Source organism: Rhipicephalus sanguineus, chromosome 4 (assembly GCF_013339695.2).
Source record: "Rhipicephalus sanguineus isolate Rsan-2018 chromosome 4, BIME_Rsan_1.4, whole genome shotgun sequence".
Taxonomy (NCBI): Eukaryota; Metazoa; Arthropoda; class Arachnida; order Ixodida; family Ixodidae; genus Rhipicephalus; species Rhipicephalus sanguineus.
In genome coordinates, this window is record NC_051179.1 from 80788787 (window position 1) to 80811534 (window position 22748).

General features: G+C 48.1%; 1 protein-coding gene across 1 annotated transcript in view; it reads right to left on the minus strand.

Moving 5' to 3' along the window:
- Window positions 1–615: 615 nt before the first annotated feature.
- The window catches only part of LOC119391335 (cuticle protein 16.5-like), a 33518-nt gene continuing 11385 nt past the window's right edge, over window positions 616–22748 (minus strand). The window contains exons 2-3 of the mRNA XM_037659018.2: window positions 1099–1792; window positions 616–740 (exon numbers count right to left, since the gene is read on the minus strand). Coding sequence (XP_037514946.2) covers window positions 739–740; window positions 1099–1792 — 696 coding nt within the window. The 3' untranslated portion in view covers window positions 616–738. The remainder of the gene's footprint in view (window positions 741–1098; window positions 1793–22748) is intronic.

Genomic DNA, 22748 nt, shown 5'->3' on the forward strand with positions numbered 1-22748 from the left:
TTCAACAAGGCATAAAGCTTCTCTGAGTCAGCATGAACATCGCCTTGAATACCTCAGGGACCTTGTAACTGCTGCAGTACAGCATTGTGATGGAGTTCATAAACAATATAGCCTAGGCTATTGATATCCAGGAAATCGCAGTGCCTCTCTTGAGTTGGAGAACATCACCCAAGAATCGGGTCTCTCGTCAATACTGAATAGAAGAGCTCTCCGCAGTGAAAGCTCTGGAGTCTGTGACCGTGGCGCAGTGAATAGCGTGCCCGGCATCTGTTGTTGTGGACGGAGGGGATGTGGATTGGATGCCCGATGATGGAACTTTTTTTTCTTTACCATCTGATCGTGTAAATTTTTTCGACGTCATTTCCATGACGGAAATACGTCACTGAAATCTTGGTGGACCTCGGCATAAAACACTTTCGTGTTAAAATAGAAAGCAGCACTCCAAATAGAAAATAGAAAGACAGTTTCATAAGGTCAAATCGGAAAACGTGTTTCAGGCGTCCCTCGCAAGAGTATTGCGTAGTCTCATTTAGAAAAGGCCCATCATGCTGCCGCAAACGCGTGCTGAAAAGCCGAGCCCTCAAAGAGTCAAACATAATTAGGACAAACGCAAATGCAAGGAAAACGACTTTATTTCATTTGATGAGGCGTTCGATGGTCGATGAAGCACCAACCATGAATAGCCGTAATAATTTAGGCCATGATTGTCTATCTTCTTCTTGCAACTATGAAAGTTGTTTCTGCAAACAAAACAAACGAATATCACGTAAACACAAAGCCACCATGTTCGTGCAGCCTACACATTCTGGCACAAATTATGTGATCAAAAAGCTCTAGTCGCGGCATGCAATTATTCACAAAAAACTCGCGAACAATGCAAATATGTGCGGTGCCAGCTTAGGAAAGTTATATTAAATGCCAAAAATGAGACGGCCAAAGATCACATCTGATGGTTCACAAACATGTATAAAATCTAATTTTTATCACTACACAACAGCGCTGGCAGAGGACAGCGCTTTCTAAGGAAAAGGCCCAATAAAAATAATTCGCTCAGCAAACAATGCCCCAATTTAGGCTCAACATAGATCAAATACTTACACTTCTTGCGGAGAAGAGCGCCGTAGTGGAATGGAGTGCCAAGGCCGTAGCCGTAGTTCAGGCCGTAGCCGAGAAGACCATGGCCATATCCGTAGTGGCCAACGCCGTAGCCGAGGGTGCCAACGCCATAGCCGTACACTGGAGCGGCGTGATAGGCAGCGAGAGCTGGGGCAGCGTGGGCAACAGTGGCGACAGCTGGGGCGTGGTGGACGGTGGTGGTGGCAACAGCTGGGGCGGCGTGAACGGCAGCGACAGCTGGAGCAACGGCGTAGGAAGCAACTGGGGCAGCAGCCACGGTGGCAACTGGAGCAGCGTGGGCGACGGTGGCGACGCGGGTCACAGCTGGAGCAACAGCGTAAGAAGCGACTGGGGCAGCAGCCACGGTGGCAACTGGAGCAGCGTGGGCGACGGTGGCGACGCGGGTCAAAGCTGGAGCAACAGCGTAAGAAGCGACTGGGGCAGCAGCCACGGTGGCAACTGGAGCAGCGTGGGCAACAGTGGCGACGCGGGTCACAGCTGGAGCAACAGCGTAGGAAGCGACTGGGGCGGCAACAGCGGTGGCGACTGGGGCGTGGGCAACAGTGGCGTAGGAGGCCACAGCTGGAGCAGCAGCCAGGCCGACGCCGTAGCCGGTGGTGCCGACGAAACCAGCGAAAGCGCTGGTGGCCAGAGCCAGAACAATGCAAGCACGGATCTGTTAAGAGAAACAAACGTGTCAAGAGGACGACAACAGACAAAGCACCGACTTTGTATGCAGATAAAGGTTTATAAATATTTTACAGCGGAGAGCTATGTTTTTTTTATGCCGTTACGCGTTCGTAAAAGCTATGACCAGGAATGGCCTCTACATTTCTTGCGCGTGCAACGCAATAACTCGGCGGGCGCGCGCTCTCTTCAGCTTCTTGTTCATCCTCTGCTTCGCAGCACCGATTTGTCCAGCGTGGGGTGCAATAACTCGGATGGGTGACAGGAAGAGTAGAGAGAGGGAGAAAGAGATAACGAGTGAAGGAAAAAAGAAAGGGAGAAATTCAAAGAAAGAATGAAAAGAAAAGGAAAAATATAGAAATACAAAGAAAGAAATACACAGATACAGAAAATGATAGATAGAAGCAGACACAAAAAAGATAGAAAAACAAGAGCGAAAAACAGAAAGAGAAATAAAGAGAGGAAGAGAGAGAAAGAAGATATTGAAAAAAAGAGGAAGTGTGAAAAAGAGAGTGAGAGAAAAACAAAAGGAAGAAAAGTGAAAACAAGATAGAAAAAGAGCTAGAAAGAAATAGACAGACAAAGATAGAAAGAAATTGAAAGAAACAGAGAGGATGAAGACATATAAAAATAAAGAGAAAGAGAGGAACAAAGAAGGAGAAAAGTACAGAGAAACAAGGAAGGCCACCCGGTGGCGTTGTTCTTTGGGGCTTTGCGCCATTAGTGCGAAGGTGCCTTAACTTTTTGTTCTCCAATATTATCCACAAAGCAAATGCGTGAGCAAGAATACATGTTATTTACGTCGGGGCATTTTTTGCTGTAATCTACAACTTTTATATGGATTTATTTAAAATAATCGTACTGCTCTATAACCACCGCCTCGACCCCATCGATTGTTTATATATCGACAACATTTATAGCTGTCGCTAAAAGTCCACTTTCTTTACTTCCAAATTAGATTGAGAATGTCTCGTGCGCAAACAACACAATGAAACAGCCCCTTTCGACAAGGTTTGGGAATTTTATCAGCGATAAATGGTTTTGAATTAGTGCAGAAACTTAAAACTTTGATAATAGAATTTTCTTACCATCTTGACCTTACAGCCGCTGTTGTGTCAACTGCTGGTGTGTGCTTCGTCGCCGGTGGCTTTTATACCTGCGCTATCCACGCTTATTTATGCACCGAAGTAATCTCAATAGGAAAAAGAAAATTGATGATCCTGCATAGCCGGTATAATAAGGCACCGCGATGCAACCGCATGCCAAGCATAGGAAACGGAGGCACGCATTTCGAAACATAATGAGGCTCGACACCGTAATCAGTCCACTCGGGGCGTTTTCGGGGCGTTTTCGGGGCGTTTTCGGGGCTTTTTGTTTTTCTTTTACATAATATAGGCGGCGTTGAAGCAGGTGTCGGTGAAAGATGTTTCGTGTTCACCTTCGAGGATAGAATAACAATGGGCTGTGATTCACACAGAAAAGTTGAAATAGCTGAAAACGGATGAGTTGAAGAAAAACGATCGCGCGGATTGCTTTTTCTGACAGAATATCGCCGACAACTTATGGTTATTTTTTTTTTTTCGCGAGCAGCTTTGAAGTGGTTCGTCGTTATTCTAAGCATAGAATCGCTGATAGGATTTATAATCGTGAAATATAATTAGTGCACCTGTTATAATTAATAATCCTGGCAACCACATTTGCAGATTCATTAGCGCTAAAGTCACAGAAATGTTTGCTGTTTGTTGCATTGTCTACAAGTATGTAGAAAGATTATTAATATTCCGCTACAGTGCTAAAGGCCACAATAAAGGCAAGTTAGGATCACTGCGTAGTGCTTCGCTCAGCATCACATGAGAAATATTGAAGTAATATAATTGCTTAATTGCCTTCATTGCATTATACCAAAATTTCGTGGTATGGTGACATGCCACTGCACGCAGTGCTGTGCCTCATCTCTCACTGCGTTTTGCACTCGAGCATAATTGCCCTAACGCAAGTGAGTACCGGCCGCGGAGGACGTATTTACAGTTGCCAGAGTTCATGAACACTTGTTGGACATGAACCGAACGAAATTGCGAAGGCACTGCGCTGTTCAAGTCTACCAGGAGGCCATCACATACACCGTCTCTCCCAGCTAAATTGAACTTTGAGCTCTTCATACTCCTAACGCAAATCTCGCTACGGATGTTTTCCCGCTGCTGCAACAGTCGGAAAACGGTACGCACTGTCTGTACAGCTTTCTTATCTGCTGTGGCGACTCAGGAAATGTCGTCCTCAGGCGTTCATCGTCTTTTTGTCTCCGTTGTTCGTGGATTCCTGGCAGCCCAGCCCTCATATACCCTCAGGTAACTATCAGTGAAGTGTTCTATTTTGATTCGATTGCATATGCAGATCTTTTTATTTGCAAACCTTTTTTAATTGTAAAGAGGTTACCTTTGTCGATTAACTCCAGAATCAACCCACTAACATACCGGCGATAAAAAAGACGCCAGGCCTGCGCTGAAACCGCAGCACAGTCACAGCGAAAGCTGAAAGAGCGGCGTTTCTAGAGCCCGTTGTAAGCTCTCTTGGGGCTACAATACAAGTACACTAGAAAGGTACCCACTACGCCATAAATCACAATTTTTGTGAAGTTGGGAAGCACCTACTAAGCCATTATTTGTCATTCTGCGGAGAAGCGAGGCACCAGCTACACGTCTGTAGGCATTATGTGCACTTTGTTTACGCGACGACTGATGACGATGAAGAAATATGGCTCAGCCCTTTGTAATGGGTTGGAAGCTTTAAACGGCCCACCAGTTATGTAATTTGCATTGAGTAACGCCCGGTCGCTATTTCCCTATCCCGTCATACTGTATAACATACGTTGGCGTGGGAGAGAGACGGGGGGGGGGGGCGAAGAACTTTACTGAGACCTCGAGGAAATGGATCATGCGCTTATGGGCTTCCTTGGCAACCAATACAAGTGCACTTGCGAGGAACCCACTACGCTATAAATTATTGTAATTTTTGAGAAGTAGGGCATCAGGCACTGTGCCATGTTTCGTCATTCTACGGAGAGCCGCGGTACCTGCTAAACGCATGTAAGGCATTATGCGCACTTTGTAGATGATGACGACGAAGAATTATGGCAGAGCCCTGTAATGGGTTGGAAGCAAGGAGTTTTAAACCTCCTTGGTTGGAAGCATTCAACAACCTACTCGTTGCGCAATTCGCATTGTGTGACGCCTAGTTACAGAATTCGCGTTGTGCGACGCTTGGTGCTTATTTTACTCTTCTACCATGCTATATTGCATTTGCTAATGTGGTTCCTTCCCGACATGAAGCCTGTATAGGACCTTTTTGTAAAGCAGTTTCAAGCACCGGCATGGCTCAGAGGTTGAATACTGGGCTCCCACGCAGAGGGCCCAGGTTCGAACCTCGTTCCATCCTGGAATTTTTTTCTTATTTCGAGCGATACTGGTTACGGACACCGGCGGCGGCGGCGGCGGTAGCGGCGGCGGCGGCGGACAACTACGGCGCCAAAAACGGCCGGTGAAATGATCTCATAACAGCTTTCGCTGTAAAGAACCATTTCGACCTAAAGCACTTGCTTACACTGGGCTCTTTTATCGCTTCAAAAAAACGTTTCTGTTATGCTTGCATACTAGGTATCTGGTTCGATACCTGCTGCAGTGGCTGCTAAGTAGTAATAATTGTTGTGACTTCCTTTTCTTCGTCATTCGTCTACAGATGACCAAACATCATCATTGGATGCTCCTCACGAGCTGACGCGTGCTCACGTGGCAGTGCTGGCTCGCCCTCTTCTTTTCCTTTTTTTTCTAGTTCCATTAAAGCGGTTCATCTTGCAAGACGTGTTTTTGGCTCGATGTTAACCGCGCCGCAGTTGGAAGGCTTAGAGGTCCAACACATGGTGCCGAAAACCCGGGACCTTTAGACACCGCTGACATCATCGACGCACGGAGCCGCGACAGCTAAGAAGACACGGCGCCTGCGACCTCGGCGATATTCCCCGACTGCGTGCGACAAAATGGAACGACAGCTTAGACGACGCAACAGCCTGCGGTCTCAACTCGATGTCCTGTTGGCCGAGGCGGAAGGCAACTTGCGAGAGAATCGAGAGGTCACGAAAGCTACTGTAAGTGTACTCCTCGATCGAATCAGCTCCTTTTACGGACAGAGAAAGTTGATGAGGCGATTTTTGAAGAGACGCCAGACGACCTGTTAGACAGCGAGACGTTAGACGCTGGAAAATACCGTGACAAGGTTGTTACCCTGACAGCGAACCTACGCGTCAAACTGAATGAATGTCTGTCGCCTCCAACCCCACGCCCTACTAACGTTATTCGCCCGTTACCTTCCGGCAAGAGCAAGCTTCCGCAGCTAGAACTCCTAAAATTTGACGGGAACCGCAGACAGTGGCCGCGATTTTGGACCCAGTTTACATCAGCAGTTCACGACAACAGCGAGCTGAGCACAGCTGACAAGTTCAACTACTTGAGCAGTCTGGTGACCGGAGCAGCCGCCTCAGCTATATCGGGATTGCAAGCTACGGAAGAGTGCTATGCAGACACCATTGAAATCTTAAAGAAGCGTTTCGGAGATGAACAGATCATCGTTCAAGATCATCTACAAGGTTTGCTGGACCTCAAACCGGTGTCATCATCAGCAGACGTCCATCAGCTGAGGAAACTGTACGACAAAGTACAGGTTCATATTCGAAGCCTCAAGGCGCTTGGCACCAACTCGACAACTTATTGCACCATGCTGCGAGAAATCCTGTTAAGAGTTCTCCCGACTGACATGGTACTTCGGTTTCATGAGGTGCGCAAGGCATCATCATCAGCTGCAGCTTCTTCGAATACAGAAGATAACGAGCTTCAAATGCTTTTGGAATTCTTCGACCTTCAACTGACTTGTCGGGAAGCTGTGGCCGAACAAGAGATACACAGAAGTCGTCGCACACCAGAGAAAGGAGGATTAAAGCCCAGCCATCCACGAGACGTTTCCATGACAGCTGCTCTACAAAGCTCAGCTAGTAGTCCGCAGAAGTGCCTGTTTTGCCGTTCCGAAAAGTATTCTGCTGAAATTTGTGATAAAAAGGAGATCAGCCTCTCGCTCAAAAAGGAGATGCTTACCAAAGCCGGAAGATGCTTCCGTTGTCTAAAGCAGGGCCATTTGGCGAAAGATTGCAGAAGCCGGCTGAAATGTGGAAAGTGTGCGAGGAGGCACGCAACATCCGTTTGCGCATCGGAAGAGATCAGAAGCGACAAGGAGAAGGTGCTATCTGCATCGGTCAATCTAATCTCCAAGCAGCCAAGCTCAGTCGTAATGCTGCAGACTCTGACGGCCACCATATCAGGAACCAAAACATCTGGTCGCTACCAAGTCCTTTTCGATGGCGGAAGTCAGCGGAGCTTCATTACGGCGAAAGCTTCCCAAAGACTTGGCTGCGAAGTAATAGAAGTGGAGACGTTGACCGTAGGCGTGTTCGGTGGTGAAAACGCGCTGAAAACCATGCAGAGGGTGCGAGTATCGATTCTCCCTGCGAAAGAGAAAATTCCGATTTCAATCGATGCGCTGGTGGTGGACACAATATGCAGTGAATGCATTCCGGTACCAGAAGAAAACGTTTTGAGAGAAATGAACAAGATGCAATTGAATACGCAAGCTCTCTCTCTGCAAGGAGTTGAAGACAGATTGCGGTCCTCATTGGTTCAGACTATTATTGGGATCTAGTAACTGGTACCGTGAAGCCTGTGCACGAAAAGCTGAAAGCTGTCGAGACAAGACTGGGATGGACTGTTCAAGGGCCGTTGTCTGCTACAACCAACGTAATACAGAGTGCCAGTGTCGTAGTCCTTCGAGCCACGGTGACAGAGCAAGACATCTCGAAACTTCTGACTCGGTTTTGGGATCTTGAAAGTATCGGGATCAAGGCCGAACACGAAGAAACGAAGGTCGCCGATTCAGTGCTGGAAAACTTCGAGAACATCAAGAAGAAAGACAATCGGTACGAAGTCGCGCTACCATGGAAGGAAAGGGTTGACCTGGCAGATAACTATGCAGTTGCAACCAAACGTCTGCATAGTTTGATGAAAAAACTTGACAAGGACAGCGAGCTCTTGAAAAGATACGATGAGACTATTAGACTGTACCTCGATGAAGGATCTGCTGAAAGAGTACCTGAAACAGAAGAGCATCCGCTTGGACCCCTGTATTATATGCCACATCGAGCTGTAATACGAGAGGACCGATCTACTACGAAGGTACGCATCGTATTCGACGCATCCTCTCACGAATCAGGTTCAAAGTCATTGAATGATAACCTGGAAGCTGGCCCAAATCTAAATCCTGACGTAGTGGCCCTACTGCTTCGTTTCCGACGCTACAAGGTAGCGATGAACGCCGATGTCGAGAAGGCGTTTCTACAGATTGGCCTGAGAGAACCAGACAGAGATGCGCTCCGCTTTGTGTGGTTCAAAGCTTCCCCACAAGTGAACAGCCCAATGCCGGAAATAGAAGTTTGGAGAATGTCTAGAGTGCCCTTCAGAGCTACTTCAAGTCCTTTCTTACTGACTGCTACATTGAAACACCACTTCAGGTCCGTAGAAACCCTCTATCCTGTGACAGCTCGACGATTGCAAAGCTCCATATATATGGACGATCTTCTGATTGGAGCCGACACAGCTGAAGAAGCTATCCAGATGCACAAAGAAATAATTGAGATCTTCAGGCAAGCTTCCATGAACATTCGCAAGTGGGCCAGCAACGATCCTCTAATATCTGACGCCTTCGAACAAGGAATCACTTCACAGGAAAAATATCTTTGCTCACCTTCTGGACCTCTGAAAGTACTGGGACTTCATTGGAACAAGAAGACGGATACCTTTTCGTTCAAGCCCCAGGATATCCTCCAGTTCATACAGGAGCATCGGATTACAAAACGCTTTGTGCTTCAGGCTGTTGCAAGGATCTACGACCCTTTGGGGTTTCTTTCACCTTTCTTAGTACGGGCGAAAATCTTCTTACAAGATCTATGGAAGGAAAACCTCAACTGGGATGAGAAATTGCCACCCAAATTGTCTGCTGTCTGGCTGAAATGGAGCAAGGAGGTAACCATGCTTAGTGATCTCAGTATTCCAAGGTTCTTAGCAGCCGGCGGAGAAGGCCCGTACCAAAAGGCAGCACTCCACATCTTTTCTGATGCAAGCGAGTCGGCATACGGGGCTGCAGCCTACCTTCGTACGGCCGACTACAGTGGCACCGTCCGGACTATGCTACTGATGGCAAAGACCAGAGTTGCGCCGTTAAAGACGGTCACTCTAGCGAGGCTGGAATTGATGGCAGCATTGCTTGCAGCCCGAATCTACGCCTACATCGTGAAGAATTGCGACCTTGGAATTGGTGAAGCAACATTTTGGTCCGATTTCCAGATTACACTTTGCTGGATTAACAAGGATCCCGTTACCTGGAAGGAGTTTGTGCGGAACCGGACGCAAGAAATCAGAACTTTGACTGAGTATACCAGATGGCGATTTTGTCCTGGAAAAGAAAACCCCGCCGATTTGCTCACTCGAGACTTGTCTGCACTCAAACTTAGGCAGTCGCAGTTGTGGTGGTTTGGACCGACATGGCTTGCAATGTCTGATACGTGCTGGCCCGTGTACGGGGGAAGGATTGACATCGAAAACGGAAAGCTCGAGGCAGCTGAGACAGAACTAAAGGTCAGCACCCATGCTGTTAATACGAGACCATTGCTGCCATCGCTGATTGAAATTGAACGATTCATCAGCCTCACCAAACTTTTAAGAGTAACGGCATGGGTCTTCCGTTATGCCAAAAGGTTGAAGAAGGAAAATGATAGGTCTGGGGAGCTGTGTGCTGAGGAAATTCAGCAAGCGAAGTGCTATTTGCTTCGAGAGGAACAGAGATCTCACTTTGGTAAAGAAGCAGACTGTGTCGCGAGCAAGAAACCGCTCCCTTTACAAAGTCCACTTGGGCATTTTAGACTGTTCACAGACGAAAACGGGCTTCTTCGGATACAAGGAAAAGCTCCCAGGGCTGACGACTCATACAGTTCTCGCCATCCCATCCTCCTACCAAAAGACTCACACCTCAGTATGCTGATAATCAATCATGCTCACGCAAAGGTCTTCCACGGGGGAGTTCGAGACACTCTGACTCAAGTTCGAGAACGATTTTGGATTCTTCAAGCACGACAGTCTGTGAAGAAAACGATAAGACGGTGTGTCATCTGCCAACGCCTACAGAGTAAACCTTTGAGCAATCTTCACCTTGTATGCCTCAGGATCGTGCTACTCAAGCCCCTCCGGTCCTCGTGAGTGGAGTTGACTTTGCGGGGCCACTATACATCAAAGGGCATCCCCACGAGCGCTCCTATATCGCTCTTTTTACGTGTGCGGTGACAAGAGCTGTTCACTTGGAACTGGTGGAAGACTTGACCACAGTGAATTTTCTTTGCGCCCTACGGAGATTCGTATCACGGCGGGGTCTCTGTCACACTATCTACAGCGACAACGCACGAACATTCGTCAAAGCGTCCAAGGACCTACAGAAGCTTTGGCGAACGATAAGACACCCCGACGTACTCGCCTTCTTTTCCTCCTCGAAGATCCAATGGAAATTCATTTGCCCGAGCGCTCCTTGGTGGGGCAGGTTCTGCGAGAGACTCGTTCGTTCTGTAAAAACCTGCTTGAAGAAGATGCTTGGGCGACGGCTTGTCAGTCGGACAGAGTTAGTTACTCTACTGACAGAAGTGGAGGCCGTGGTGAATTCTCGACCTTTGACTTACGTGTTCAACGACGTGGATGAACCGTACCCCCTATCTGCAGCAGATTTTCTCGTTGGAAGGAGACTGACAACGCTACCACATTACGAACTGAAAATCAACCCCGAGTCTACCAACGATGCACTGAAGAAAGTTTGGAGCAAGCGAGAAGATGATTTGCAAGCATTTTGGTCTCGTTGGTATAAAGAGTACCTTAAAGGGCCCCTCACCAGGTTTGACAATTTTGAGCTAACGAGCGCAATGCATACACTGGGCGTTCACGATCACGTCTGCCAAAATTTGCAACGCTACGTGCCGCGGAAATGGGTCAAATTTCAAGGTGAACGCTGCTTGCCCTTCCTCTCGCGGGCGCGAGCTTTAGAGAATGAGGGCATGACGTACATGAGAAAATGGCCCTACGTAGGTGGCAGTGCTGTGACGTCGCTCCTCTACGTAGACGACTGTGCTCTGACGTCGCCAACAGTACCACGTGACACTGCGATAATTATTTGACACGACATGTGTAGTTTGTGTAATTTGTTGCTTGAATAGATTAATAAAACTTGAGAGAAATAATGAGACACACAAAGGGAATGTGTGCGTCTTTTCCATCTTTTTTTCGTGAATTGCAGCAAGATGCGGGGCTAATGTGCCTCCCTTTCCCGTGCGTTCGTGTCCCCGCGGTTAGCGCATCGAGCAGACGCCAGTCCTGGAAACGAAGGTGATGTTTTGGCGTGTTCGAGCACTCATTATGCTCATTTATTCTACCGCGTCCAAGTAAACGTTAATGCCGCACTGGCTCATGATACCGCCACTCTCGTGCCCGTACAAATGTCTCAACTTTCATGCCCGTCCTGCAGAAACAGGCAGTACACCACAGAGAACGCCGACAAAACGCCCACGGCCGCTACATAAAAAAAAAAGGTAGCGGCCGTGCAACGCCGCTCGCGTGCTTGGGCTGGCTCGGGCACGTCATGCGCACGTGGCCATGCACGCGCATGACGTGTTCATGCGTATGTGTCAAGTGAAGAAGGCAGGGAAGGGATTTGGCTTGCTAAGGCTACACGGGGCGAGTGGCAAGGGTTTGAAACTCGCCTCCTCGCATCATGGTTTCGCGCCGCTACAAATTATTGTTTTTCTCAGCTCGTAATGAACCGATTTGAAAAATTCTTGCGGCATACTGCTCTTCATTCGGCACACAACAAATTCCAGCGTCTAACTAAAATTTGCTATGTGGCCTGGTGAGGGGCCCTTAATGAACTCAGGAACTTTACATCCAACCAAGCCAAAAGAAATGACTCTTTGAAGAAAGGCAACGTAGTTCTACTCGGGGATAAACAGCTTCCAAGGCAACTGTGGAGTTTGGCCCGCATAGAAGAACTGATCAGCGGACGCGACAGCATTGTCAGGACCTGCTCTTTATGCTTGCCCGACGGCTCTGTTGTGAAGCGGCCCGTACAGCTACTTTACCCGTTGGAAGCCAACTAACGTCATCTGTCGGCGCGGGAGACTGTTGTGACTTCCTTTTCTTCGTCATTCGTCTACAGATGACCAAACATCATCATTGGATGCTCCTCACGAGCTGACGCGTGCTCACGTGGCAGTGCTGGCTCGCCCTCTTTTCCTTTTTTTTCTAGTTCCATTAAAGCGGTTCATCTTGCAAGACGTGTTTTTGGCTCGATGTGAACCGCGCCGCAGTTGGAAGGCTTAGAGGTCCAACAATAATAAACTACTTTACTTCGTAAAACCGTGTGTTTTCCTCAGTAAGTTATTTATTACTCCTTAATAAGCCAGCAACATACCAACAGTAAAAAAACAAAAGCAAAGCAATCACTTTTGGAAGTACGAAAAGAAGAATTCCTTTGAAGCGTCGCATCGCTTATGGCCATTCGCAAATGATGATTCTTAAAAAGGGTAAATGTTATTGGTGTTCGTGTTTATATAACAAACGAAGGAAGACCACGCGAATTAAGTATTACAAACGCGAAATCATATTACTGGCATATAAATCCGAATTATTATTTCATATCACTCCTTGAACTCAGGTATGAATTATTGTCTTATTTAATTATCTGGGTTGTTCTAATTTGCTGTAGCGCATTATCACACAGAGCAATTATATGAGGATGGGTGTAATTGAAACCCGGCTTGATGCGGCCCTACCTCGTGCTTTACGGAACGCCGTTCATCAAAAGTTATGAATCTGTAGAAATATTAGGAAGCGTAGCGGGTAACTTTACTCTCTGATGCAAAGAAGCTTCTTGCTTAGTAAAAGCGCGAACGTAGACAGAAGTTCTCGAACCTACGACAGAAAGCCGACCGAGGTTTGGAAATTTTCCACTCGTTGCACTGCGCATAACTCGCAATTTCGCAACAATAATTTCTCACACCTATTGAATTCATTTAGTACAGTGAGTAGCGGTATTTTATTAAACTACTCTGCGGTCTTCACCGAAGCGTGTTGAAGTGAATGATTGCTCACGTAGGACAGGGTGAGGAGTCAGACATGACCAGATGAGCAGTCCGACAAGATAACGAGGTAGCAGCGTTTGTATCGCCGCGGTACACAAAAGCACCACAATCTATGAAGTCAAAAACACTCGTAGATCCAGCGTAACGACGAAATGCGACCTTCTAGCAGAAAGTAGAGAGAGAGAGAGAAAGAAATGCAAAAGAAATGCATGGAGGTTGGCCAGGTTGCACCCGGTTTGCTACCCTTCAAGGGCGTAGGGGGCAATGGAGGAAAAGGATAGAGGAAAGAAAAGGAAAGAGAGGACAACTAGTACGCTCGCATGCATAGCAGCGTTCATCGCGCATAGCCAGAAGCTTTCATGCTGCGAAATGTCTCAGAGTACGGTTCCACTTCGACTGTCCTGGGTGAAGTAGACTGCAATCCATGATGTTAACTGACGGTTTGCATGGACTGGCTTTAACGTACCCAGGACTTGCAGTTCACTGCGAGGTGATCGGGTGTCATTCCGGTGAGGAGTGGGCGCATTGTGCTTATAAATGGCCTCAAAACAACGATGACCCAATGGTCTTCATTGCGGAGACCATTAGTAAAATCTTCTGCTGGCTCTCTATGAATGCCCAATGATTGTAATGACGGCCACGCAACATCCGCCGAAGCTTTCATCGTCTCCGCATCTTTTCGGATCTCCGAATGTAACGCGTTGGCTCCTGGTGGTGGTGTTGGTGGTAGCGGTAGTGGTGGCAGCTGTCAGCAAAGAGAGTTCCGGTGGTCCGATGTTGTAGAAGATCACGGTGACGGTCCAGATTGAGTACGAGTATTCTTAGAACTACGTCGGTGACTGGAAACTTGTTGTCGCTTTCTGACAATATCAGTGGCTTCTTTGTGTGTTGAGCCATCCCTTACCATCTGCTTCAATACACTCCAATTATTTTTCATTAATGGACCGTCTCTTGATGAAGCTTCTTGCGATCGATGGCAGTTTTGACACTCAGCTCTGTGGGACTCTGCTTATCGGGGGCAAACACGCAAACCTCCAAATTCCGTTCACATGGCCCATTTTCTGATACTGATGGCATTGCAGTAAATTTATACAGTGATGCACACATTGCCAACCGCTGCTCCTTTAAACCGGCTGCTTGGGAAGATTTGAAAGTTACGTTCAGATATTTAAACGACATGCTTCAGATCAACACAACTTCGGAAGTACGTCTTATCACAAGCATCTAAGGTTTGTTATATTCTGCCACTGCTCCTAGTGGAAAGTAAACTAAATTCAGTTTTAGCAGTGATACGTAGTTCATGAACATCTATTTTTAAGAGCGAAGCACCTTAGGGTCTCGGCGTGCATCGTCGTCGCTGTCTTTCTTGCGGCGTGCATCGTCGTCTGCTGTCCCTCTGCTTGACCGCAAGAGAGGGCGCCGCCGCCTCAGCGCTCGCCGAGTGGCGAGAGAGAGCGAACGGCGAGCGTTTACTATGTAAACGCTCTTTCTGCGATGAACGCTGACCTACCAGCTCGCAAGGAACGATAACCTGTCCTCGCGCGCGAGACAACGCCGACGCTGGCAGCGTCTGCTAGCGAGTTTCTTGATTGACAAAAATGGACTGCTCGCGCTGCACAACCATTCAGCGACCACCCCGTGTATGCAGGCACTGGATCTTCTCTTGCAATGTAGTGCCGGGAGATTTCTCTTGTGCGTAGTTGAATAATAAAGATTCGCAGCGTGTACGTTAACTAAAAGCGGACTGCGGGTCTCTGTGTGTAATCTTTCTTGTCTTTCATTGCCCATTGGCAGTAATTTTGCTGTGAGAAACACCGGCGCACACTGCATCCTTCTCCCCTGTACAGATTTCACGTTAGTGGAGCTGAAACACCCATTCCTACGTGATTCGCTGCTCCCCAATTTTTTAAAATAAACGTGTTTTTGTGCCGCTTTAAACAAACAATTGGCGCACGTCGCGGAACTGACGCCTATAAACGGGCTCGTGGGCATCTCAGTAAGAAATTTAAGAAAAGAGAACCTGGTTTACCCAACTCGGGAGTCCACCGGCCCAATCCACTACTTTAGAGGATAGAGGCCTGACACGCTGACCACAACACCACAAGCGCGAGCATGCTTGATAGTGGGAACGCGTCGTTTATGTACCTCAATTGTTCAGCCTTGACGCCGCCATCTAGAAGTGGTGCAGCCAAGCAATACGCCGTAGAACAGCACGAAATTCTTGTCGCGGAGCTGCGCAGTCATATTTCTGTTGGACCCTGTGGTGGATGAGGCAGTCGTGCGCAAACGGAAAGCATACCCATTCACGCGTTCGAGACGCACATTAGAAACTCTGCCTCTCGCATTCGACAATCTGAGCGCGTGGCAACGTACCAGGATTCTAAAGACGTTACGGAGTCCAATGAAAGCACTCCGAGATATGGCAGCAGTGACGTATTAAGAATACAGCGCTACAGGAAAAGACCAAAGGGCTTTAAGCCATTTTTTTACATAATATCTGTACCAGCTCACCATATTCTGAGTTCTACTTAGCAGTGGCGTAGCCAGCGGGGAGTTTGGGGGGCCCGATCCCCCTCCTTTTCCTCGAGGTTTTTAACCTCCCCACCCCTGTCTTCCGTCGCAACAAAAAGTTACGCAGTGCATAAAAATGCGGAAAGCTGGCGTATCATTAATGACGAACATGAGTGCGAAGTCAATACGGAGGGAATGGCAGCGTATGTGGCTGTTGAGAAGCGGGGTTATCCTATTCCGGCGAAGCCTCTGTATTTCATAACAACAAGCTTCATGAGGTGGTCTGTGAGATGTCATAATTAAGTGTAAACTGGTATACGATTAAAGACAAGCAGGAATAGTGAAAACGAGTGGGTCTGCTGCGTAGTCGGCGGCAGAAACAGCTCCGGTAGTCGAGGAAGCGCGAAAGGCATGGAGGTCTGCAATACAGATCTCGTGTATTCTTGAGGAAAGCACTTTCTCTATGTTTGTTAACCAGCTACGGTTGGTGAAAAAATAAAACGGAAAGCTACTGTCAGCGAGCGTGGCAATATTATCCGAAGGTGAGAGCGCGAAAGAAGAAGATGCACGCAGCAGACATAAGAGCGGGCTTATACCGTACCACGGACTGCAGAATACTATCCGGAAAAGCGCTCGTAAAGCGCTTTTCATTGCCCATTTCGAAATACTTCAGGGCCTCCACATGTTCGGCGCGAAGCGCGACGACACGGAGCAAACGGCATGGCTTTCCGTATTCCATGCTACGGTATGGACTATTCTACGTAAGACTGTTAAACCCATGTTAAACCCATGTATCTCGTGACGTGAACTGATAAGGACAGGAAAAGTCGAATGCACCAACCCAAACTTTCTCATGTGCATACGCCCACCGCAGCACTGTTCGTTCAGCTGTTCAAGATCACAAGTGTCAAGGTTAACAACCGAATATGGCAGCACTAAAACGCATCCGTAAAATAGTCTATAGGCCCCCCAAGGCATAACGCTAGTTTCAAGAAAGCAGGGGGCTTGTAGAAAGGATGAGGGGAGGGAGGTTGGTGGGGATCGACTCCAGAAACACTAGCATTGCATGCGTTAGAAGCGATAACTGGTCAGCATTTCAAACGAGCAAGAAGCGCTTAAAAAAAAGGTTGCTGTAATGTACGATGACATGACCTGTAATGACGAAAGAAATGAGGAAAGGTAATTACCTTAAATTCGCACTGTAATGTATTCAACCTAAACGAGAAAACCCCGCTCGCTAAGGTGAGTTACAGGAACTTCATCTCGGTCCGGCTAGTCGGTGACGAATGGTCACAAAACCTTTGGAGCAGTGCAGAGAACAGGACAAAGGCGGCGAAAACGAGTCAGTGCGAGTGGCCTGTTCGCAAACTGGAATTACGACCTGCGTTGTTTCCTTCGCAACCGAATGTATGTGTGATCATGCGTATACAGTCAGTTTCCCGTCATCTCATACATTGTCTTTACATAAAAAATATGAATATTTTGACAGGAAGGTCGAGCTCGAGGGCTTTTATAAGATATACATTGGTAATAATTAGGAATGTGCGAATATCAAAATTTTCGAATACGAATCGAATACGAATACTTAGCTTCGAATATGAATAGAATACCGAATAATCAAGAGGTAATTTTTTTTCCACCAGTAATCTTTTATTTTACTACATACTTATGCTGAAAACAGTACACTTGTATGCTATCGGCACAAAATCTGTTATTGCACAAAAGAATTATCTGTACTTGCCAGGAAGTGCATAACTGTATTTTATTTAGTGGAGCTTGTGACTTACTGGCCTTGGCTCAATTCACATGTTGAACAAACTTTCTCTTTCCTTTTCTTTATGCGGTAGCACTGTATTAGAAAAAAAAAAGCTTTTGCACCCGCCTCGGTGGCTTAGCGGCTGTGGCGTCATACTAGTCAGCACGAGGGCGCTGGCTTGATTCCTGCCCGGCTGCATTATGAAGGGGTGAAATGTAACGGTGCCCATTAAAGAATCCCATGTGGTCACATATCTGCTCAGGATTCCCCCACTATCATCATCATATCCGGGTTTCGGGAGTTTAGGCACCATAGGCGTGCACAGGGTTCCTCACTAGGGGCGGGGGGTAAAGGTTCATCGCAGCACCCCCCCCCCTCCCTACTAAGTCAATATATGGGACAGACTTTGCGCCCACCCCCCTCTTAAGTGACAAGAGAGACGGCGCCCCCCTCCCCCCTCGCCGTGCGCATGCCTATGTTTGGCACTACAATCCCCGGAACTTTCATGTTTTTGTTATTTTTTTATATATATTTTCGCCCCTGTTATCACCGGCCAACACTAAGGCTAACGGGAGTATCTGCAGTGTCTTTCTGCCACACAACGATCATTATCTGGGTTGCTTGCCTCTCCTTTCTCGAAAACTGTGCGCTCTGGCCCCTTTCCTATCACGAACGCTATGGCATGCTGATAGCCGCACGTCGCTCATGTCCGTGAAGTACCGGGCGCGCGGCGATAACGCAAGGAAAGCCCGCGAGATAGTTGACATTATTGTTGGGTGGCAAAAAGACGCCCCAAGTACGCCTTTTAGATGCGAAGCAGCTTTTGCTCAGGGCTGTGTCCGTCACTTGGCGACCGTCCGCTTTCTGCCACCTAGCATAGCCATCTGAGCGCGCACTCGCGCCAAGGAGATGTCTCCTTCCTCTTGTTCTTCGACCGCCTTGATGACGATACGTACAGAGCACTTTAGGGGCCCAGGCTGCCGTATGCTGTCCTAGCTTGGCGTAACGCAGACAAAACCATGTGTGCTGGCACGCGCTAGTGCGTTCGGGCCTGTGTAAGGGGATGTGGCCCCTCCCCCTTACACTCTATCAGCAACGGTCCAGTCGACACGCTTTTGGCTCGATGTTTCGCTGGGAGCCGAGCTGCTCATCCGACACGGGGGCCGCCAAGTTGTCAGTTTACGGCGCTAACAGGGGTTACCTACCTCCGTTTACGAAAACGGTCGTTAGCGGATTAACTGCGGTTAGGGTTGTCGTGTGACAAGGTACAACAACCGATAGACTTAACGGCCGTCGTACTTAACTGTGGTTAGACTACCCATGTGACAAGGGTATAAGTCGACCCATGCGCTACTTCGCATCACCACATGGTTCCCTTTAGTGGGAGATGGTGTAATTTTTTTGTTGCAATTTACGGAGCCGCAATTCGATCCTGTTCAAAATGCGGTGTCGGAGGAGAGCGCGTTGTTTCACCTCTTCGAGGACCGCATTGGCGAGATCACACGAACGATACGCCCGAGTGTGATGCGCGTTCGATAGACTCTATAGACCTTACGCAAAATTGCTGCCATCTGTTGGAGGTTTGACGAAGCCACCGATTCGGCGCCGTGTTGGAGGCCTGTGTCCGAATCGTATTGCTATCGATGCTAAAACTTCTCTTGCTTGTATCTGCTTTGATAGACGGCAATCCGGGCATAAAAACGTCAGACGACCCTGTACGCGTTACTAGCATTAGTTATGCTAGTAACTAGCTTTAGTTATGTTTTGCATTGAGCTATCGCATGGTTTAAATGTAAGAAAGGTCCGCTTCCCACGCACGTGAAAAGTGAACATGAAAAGCGTTAGTAGCTCCAAGAATTGGGCACTGATTAGCTAGAATTTTATCGAATATTCTTCCGACATGTACTCGTAAATAACGCGATCCGTCAAAAATATTCGCGTTCACATCGTCGCTTTAGGGGCCTGTTGACGCCTGACAATTTGCAGCAAGGCAGTACTGCGTCGCTGACAGAACGATTGCGAAACCACCTCAGTGCGTAACCAACGGTAGCGCACCCACGGTCGATTGTAACGCATCTGCGGGAACAGCATTTTTTTTTTCAGTTCAGTACAAAAAGTGCCACACACAAGCATCTGTTAACATAGAACACAGGGGCGGACACAGGATTTTTCCGAAGGGGGAACAGCGTTAGCTGAGAGAACCTGATATGTGCTCTTCTTGAGGTATAAATAAAAAATAAAGTAGGGAGGGGGAGGGGGGTCAGGCCATTTTGGCAGGCCCTCTGAATTTGGCAATAATAGCAAATGACATGCTTGAAAAATACGCATAGGGAAGCAGTAAGCGCGCAAAGCATCCCACCAAATGATACCTTGTTTAACTCCAAAATCGAAAACAAACTGCGAACAACACGTTCCAGCCGAATTGGTCCGTTCGCTGAGAATTGATGACGCGCACGAGCTACCTAACATGTAACTGTAATCTCAATGTGATAAACAAAGTAATGGTGTCAACAACTGCGCAGGAATGCGCGAGTAGCTGCGATGCAGCTATGGGGCTCGTACACGGAGCCGGTTTGTCTGTGCCTGCAAGTAAACGGTGTGAAAACTGTCTTGTTCCGGCATGACACGAAATAGTGTTCTCTGATTAGTGCCGATGCTGTCACATACCACATTTACTAAGAACGGAAAACGTAAACACGGCGTTAGTCGTAAGCAGTAGCGGGAGCAACGGAACGATCTGCCGCTTCTCGTCGGCCGCAAGGAAACCTGATGACGCATGGAGGCTAGTTTCCTGCAAACCTTTTTTCAGCATCCCATTTCCCTCAATCACAGCAACACGGCACACGAAATTATGCCGGCATTGCCATTTCTATGAGCCGCCACAAGTCAATACTTAGTCTTCGTGTGTGTACATGCGGAGCGCGCTTAGCCTTCAACATGGCGGAAATGCGCACGGCGGCCGCTAGATGGCAGCAGATTTTGCATAAGGTCTATAGGCGCGCTACCGGGAGCTGCGTAACTACGCGGTATATTCTTCACCTAACGTGCGCCGCAGCTGGCTAGAAAGAAATATACATGATGTCGCCACAGTAAAGGTTACCGAAAGTGCCCACAACTGGCGCTACCACCGAATCAATTCAGAACTATGCCAAGTATAGTCGTATAACGGCTGACATCGCGGCACAGCGGACGGTCGTCTCGTGCGGCTTTCGTCAATGCTTGCAAGTACATTTGTATGGTGTGCAGATAGGTTTTGTACGAAGCTTACCCCACGATGCGACCTGGAAGGGACGCGACATTCTCCACTGCCGCAGCGCACAAATACGCTACGGCCGGGTTCATCGACTCGCCGACACGGCGCAGAAAAGGCACTCGAGGCAGGTTATCAGCAAACACGAGTTTACTAACGCAAGATGCAGCACAGTGTGACAATCACGGGTTTGCAGGCCCTCAAGGTAACTCCGCAAGACCGATAGAGTACGCTTGCGAACGGCGCTACGGTTACCACACAAAGGGGGAACCGCCGAAGCACGCGAACGAGAAGTCGCCTGCAATGGCAGAGCGTGACATACCTCGGTGCAGGCGTGCGAGCGTCTCACGCGGGCAAGCCCGCGCCAGACAGAAGCGAGCAAATGGGGGAAGGGGGTTGTCACTGGCGGTCTAGTGAGGACCAGCGAAGCGCAGTGACGTAGTCTAGCGCAGTAAGCCGCCAGCAGTGTTCTGACATGTCTGGACACGTGGTGCCGTGCGGGGAAGACCAACGCATGGCTCACACCAGGCAAAAAGGCCGGGCGGCGCAGCCACGGTAGCCATATCGCCGATTAACGGCGGTTCCCGGCGCTCGAGCCACGCGGGGCCAGCACACGCGCTAGCTGGGGAACGAGGCGCCAAAGAGGAGGGCGCGCGCGATTCCCACAATGGCGATCCGTTAACAAAAACCGTCGCAGCTACATATGGGACGCGGTAATTCTGCAGCATAGAGCCAAACGTCCGTAGTTAGTTGTGTGCTGCGCGTCGCCTGCTAAGCTCACCTATATACGTGCCGGGGCGTTTGCTGTAACGTACGTCTGCGTTTGCGCGTGCACAGTGAGATTTCTCCGCGCTTGGAAAGCACCGGACCGAGTGAAAGAGCGCCGAGTACGCTGTGAGGCCAATGTGGCGACGGCAAGCTGCTTTCATTTCTGCAAGCGACACGAACTTCAATTGAAGCGGTCCCGCAGAAGTGTGCGGCAGCGAACGCCTGCGGCAACAGCGCTACACACACTTCCAAGCAGGCAGTTCATGATTTAGTTTCCTTAAGATGCTTATCGTTGATAGATCTGTGGCGGAGAAGTGCCGCGGCGCGTTCGTCGGTAGCCGTCATCACGCACCGTGTATTTCCGATCCTTATCAGTGTAGGCATCATCGCACTCGCGCCGAAGTCGTGGTACTAATCACTGGTCGACCGCTCATGCACTTGCCGTAAAGGTGCAAAATTGGACGTTCTTTTCAGTAATATGTACGACCGAATATTCGGAAGCATCGAATAATCGAGTCATCTCGAATATTCGAAACTTCTCGAATACACGGTTTTTGAATCGTATACGAATATTGCAAATGTAATATTCAACTGATATTCGAATGTTTCGAATATTCGCACACCTCTTGTAATGAGGCATTTTTTCGCACCGAACAGCCTCCTGCACCAAATGTTTATATTTAATATTACCAATACCCTAAACGTTACTAAATGGTACCTGCAATAACCATTTACATATGAAAGCCTAAAATAGCAATCAATGTTTCACAAATATTACATTCACAACGCTTACTGAGCAATACACACGAATATTATGTAGGATGGAAATCTGGGCGAGGTGGTGCAGGTTCATCGTGGCTAACAGCGCCAAAAACAAAGACGAAGACGAGAAGTGGACACGGCACAGCGCTAACTTTTAACTGAATTTTTATTGAAGAAAATGATAACGTATATGTAAATATATTAAGACCCGTTTTATATATGTTATCGTTTTCTTGAATAAAAATTCAGTAGAAAGTCAGCGCTGTGCCGTGTCCCCTTCTTGTCTTCGTCATCGTTTTTGGCACTGTTAGCAACGACGAATAATATTACACGCGATCCGGTCCCTGTCCGGACGTCACACATGCCACGGATAATATTACCCTAGTTACTGGCACTACTGGAAATTGAACCATGTATCCTTCAAGCCACTGCAAAAAAAGAAAAGGCCCGAACCAGTAGACCATCATGGAGCGTTGGAATATATGCACAAAAAATACGCAGCCAAAACACACATATTCTTGGATGGGTCTGCAGCCCAACGTCCATAATCGTGCGCAAATTTTGTGCACTCTACACGAAAATCATTCACGTTTCGCCTACAGCGAGCGACATCTTCTACGTCAGCTGAGTTATAT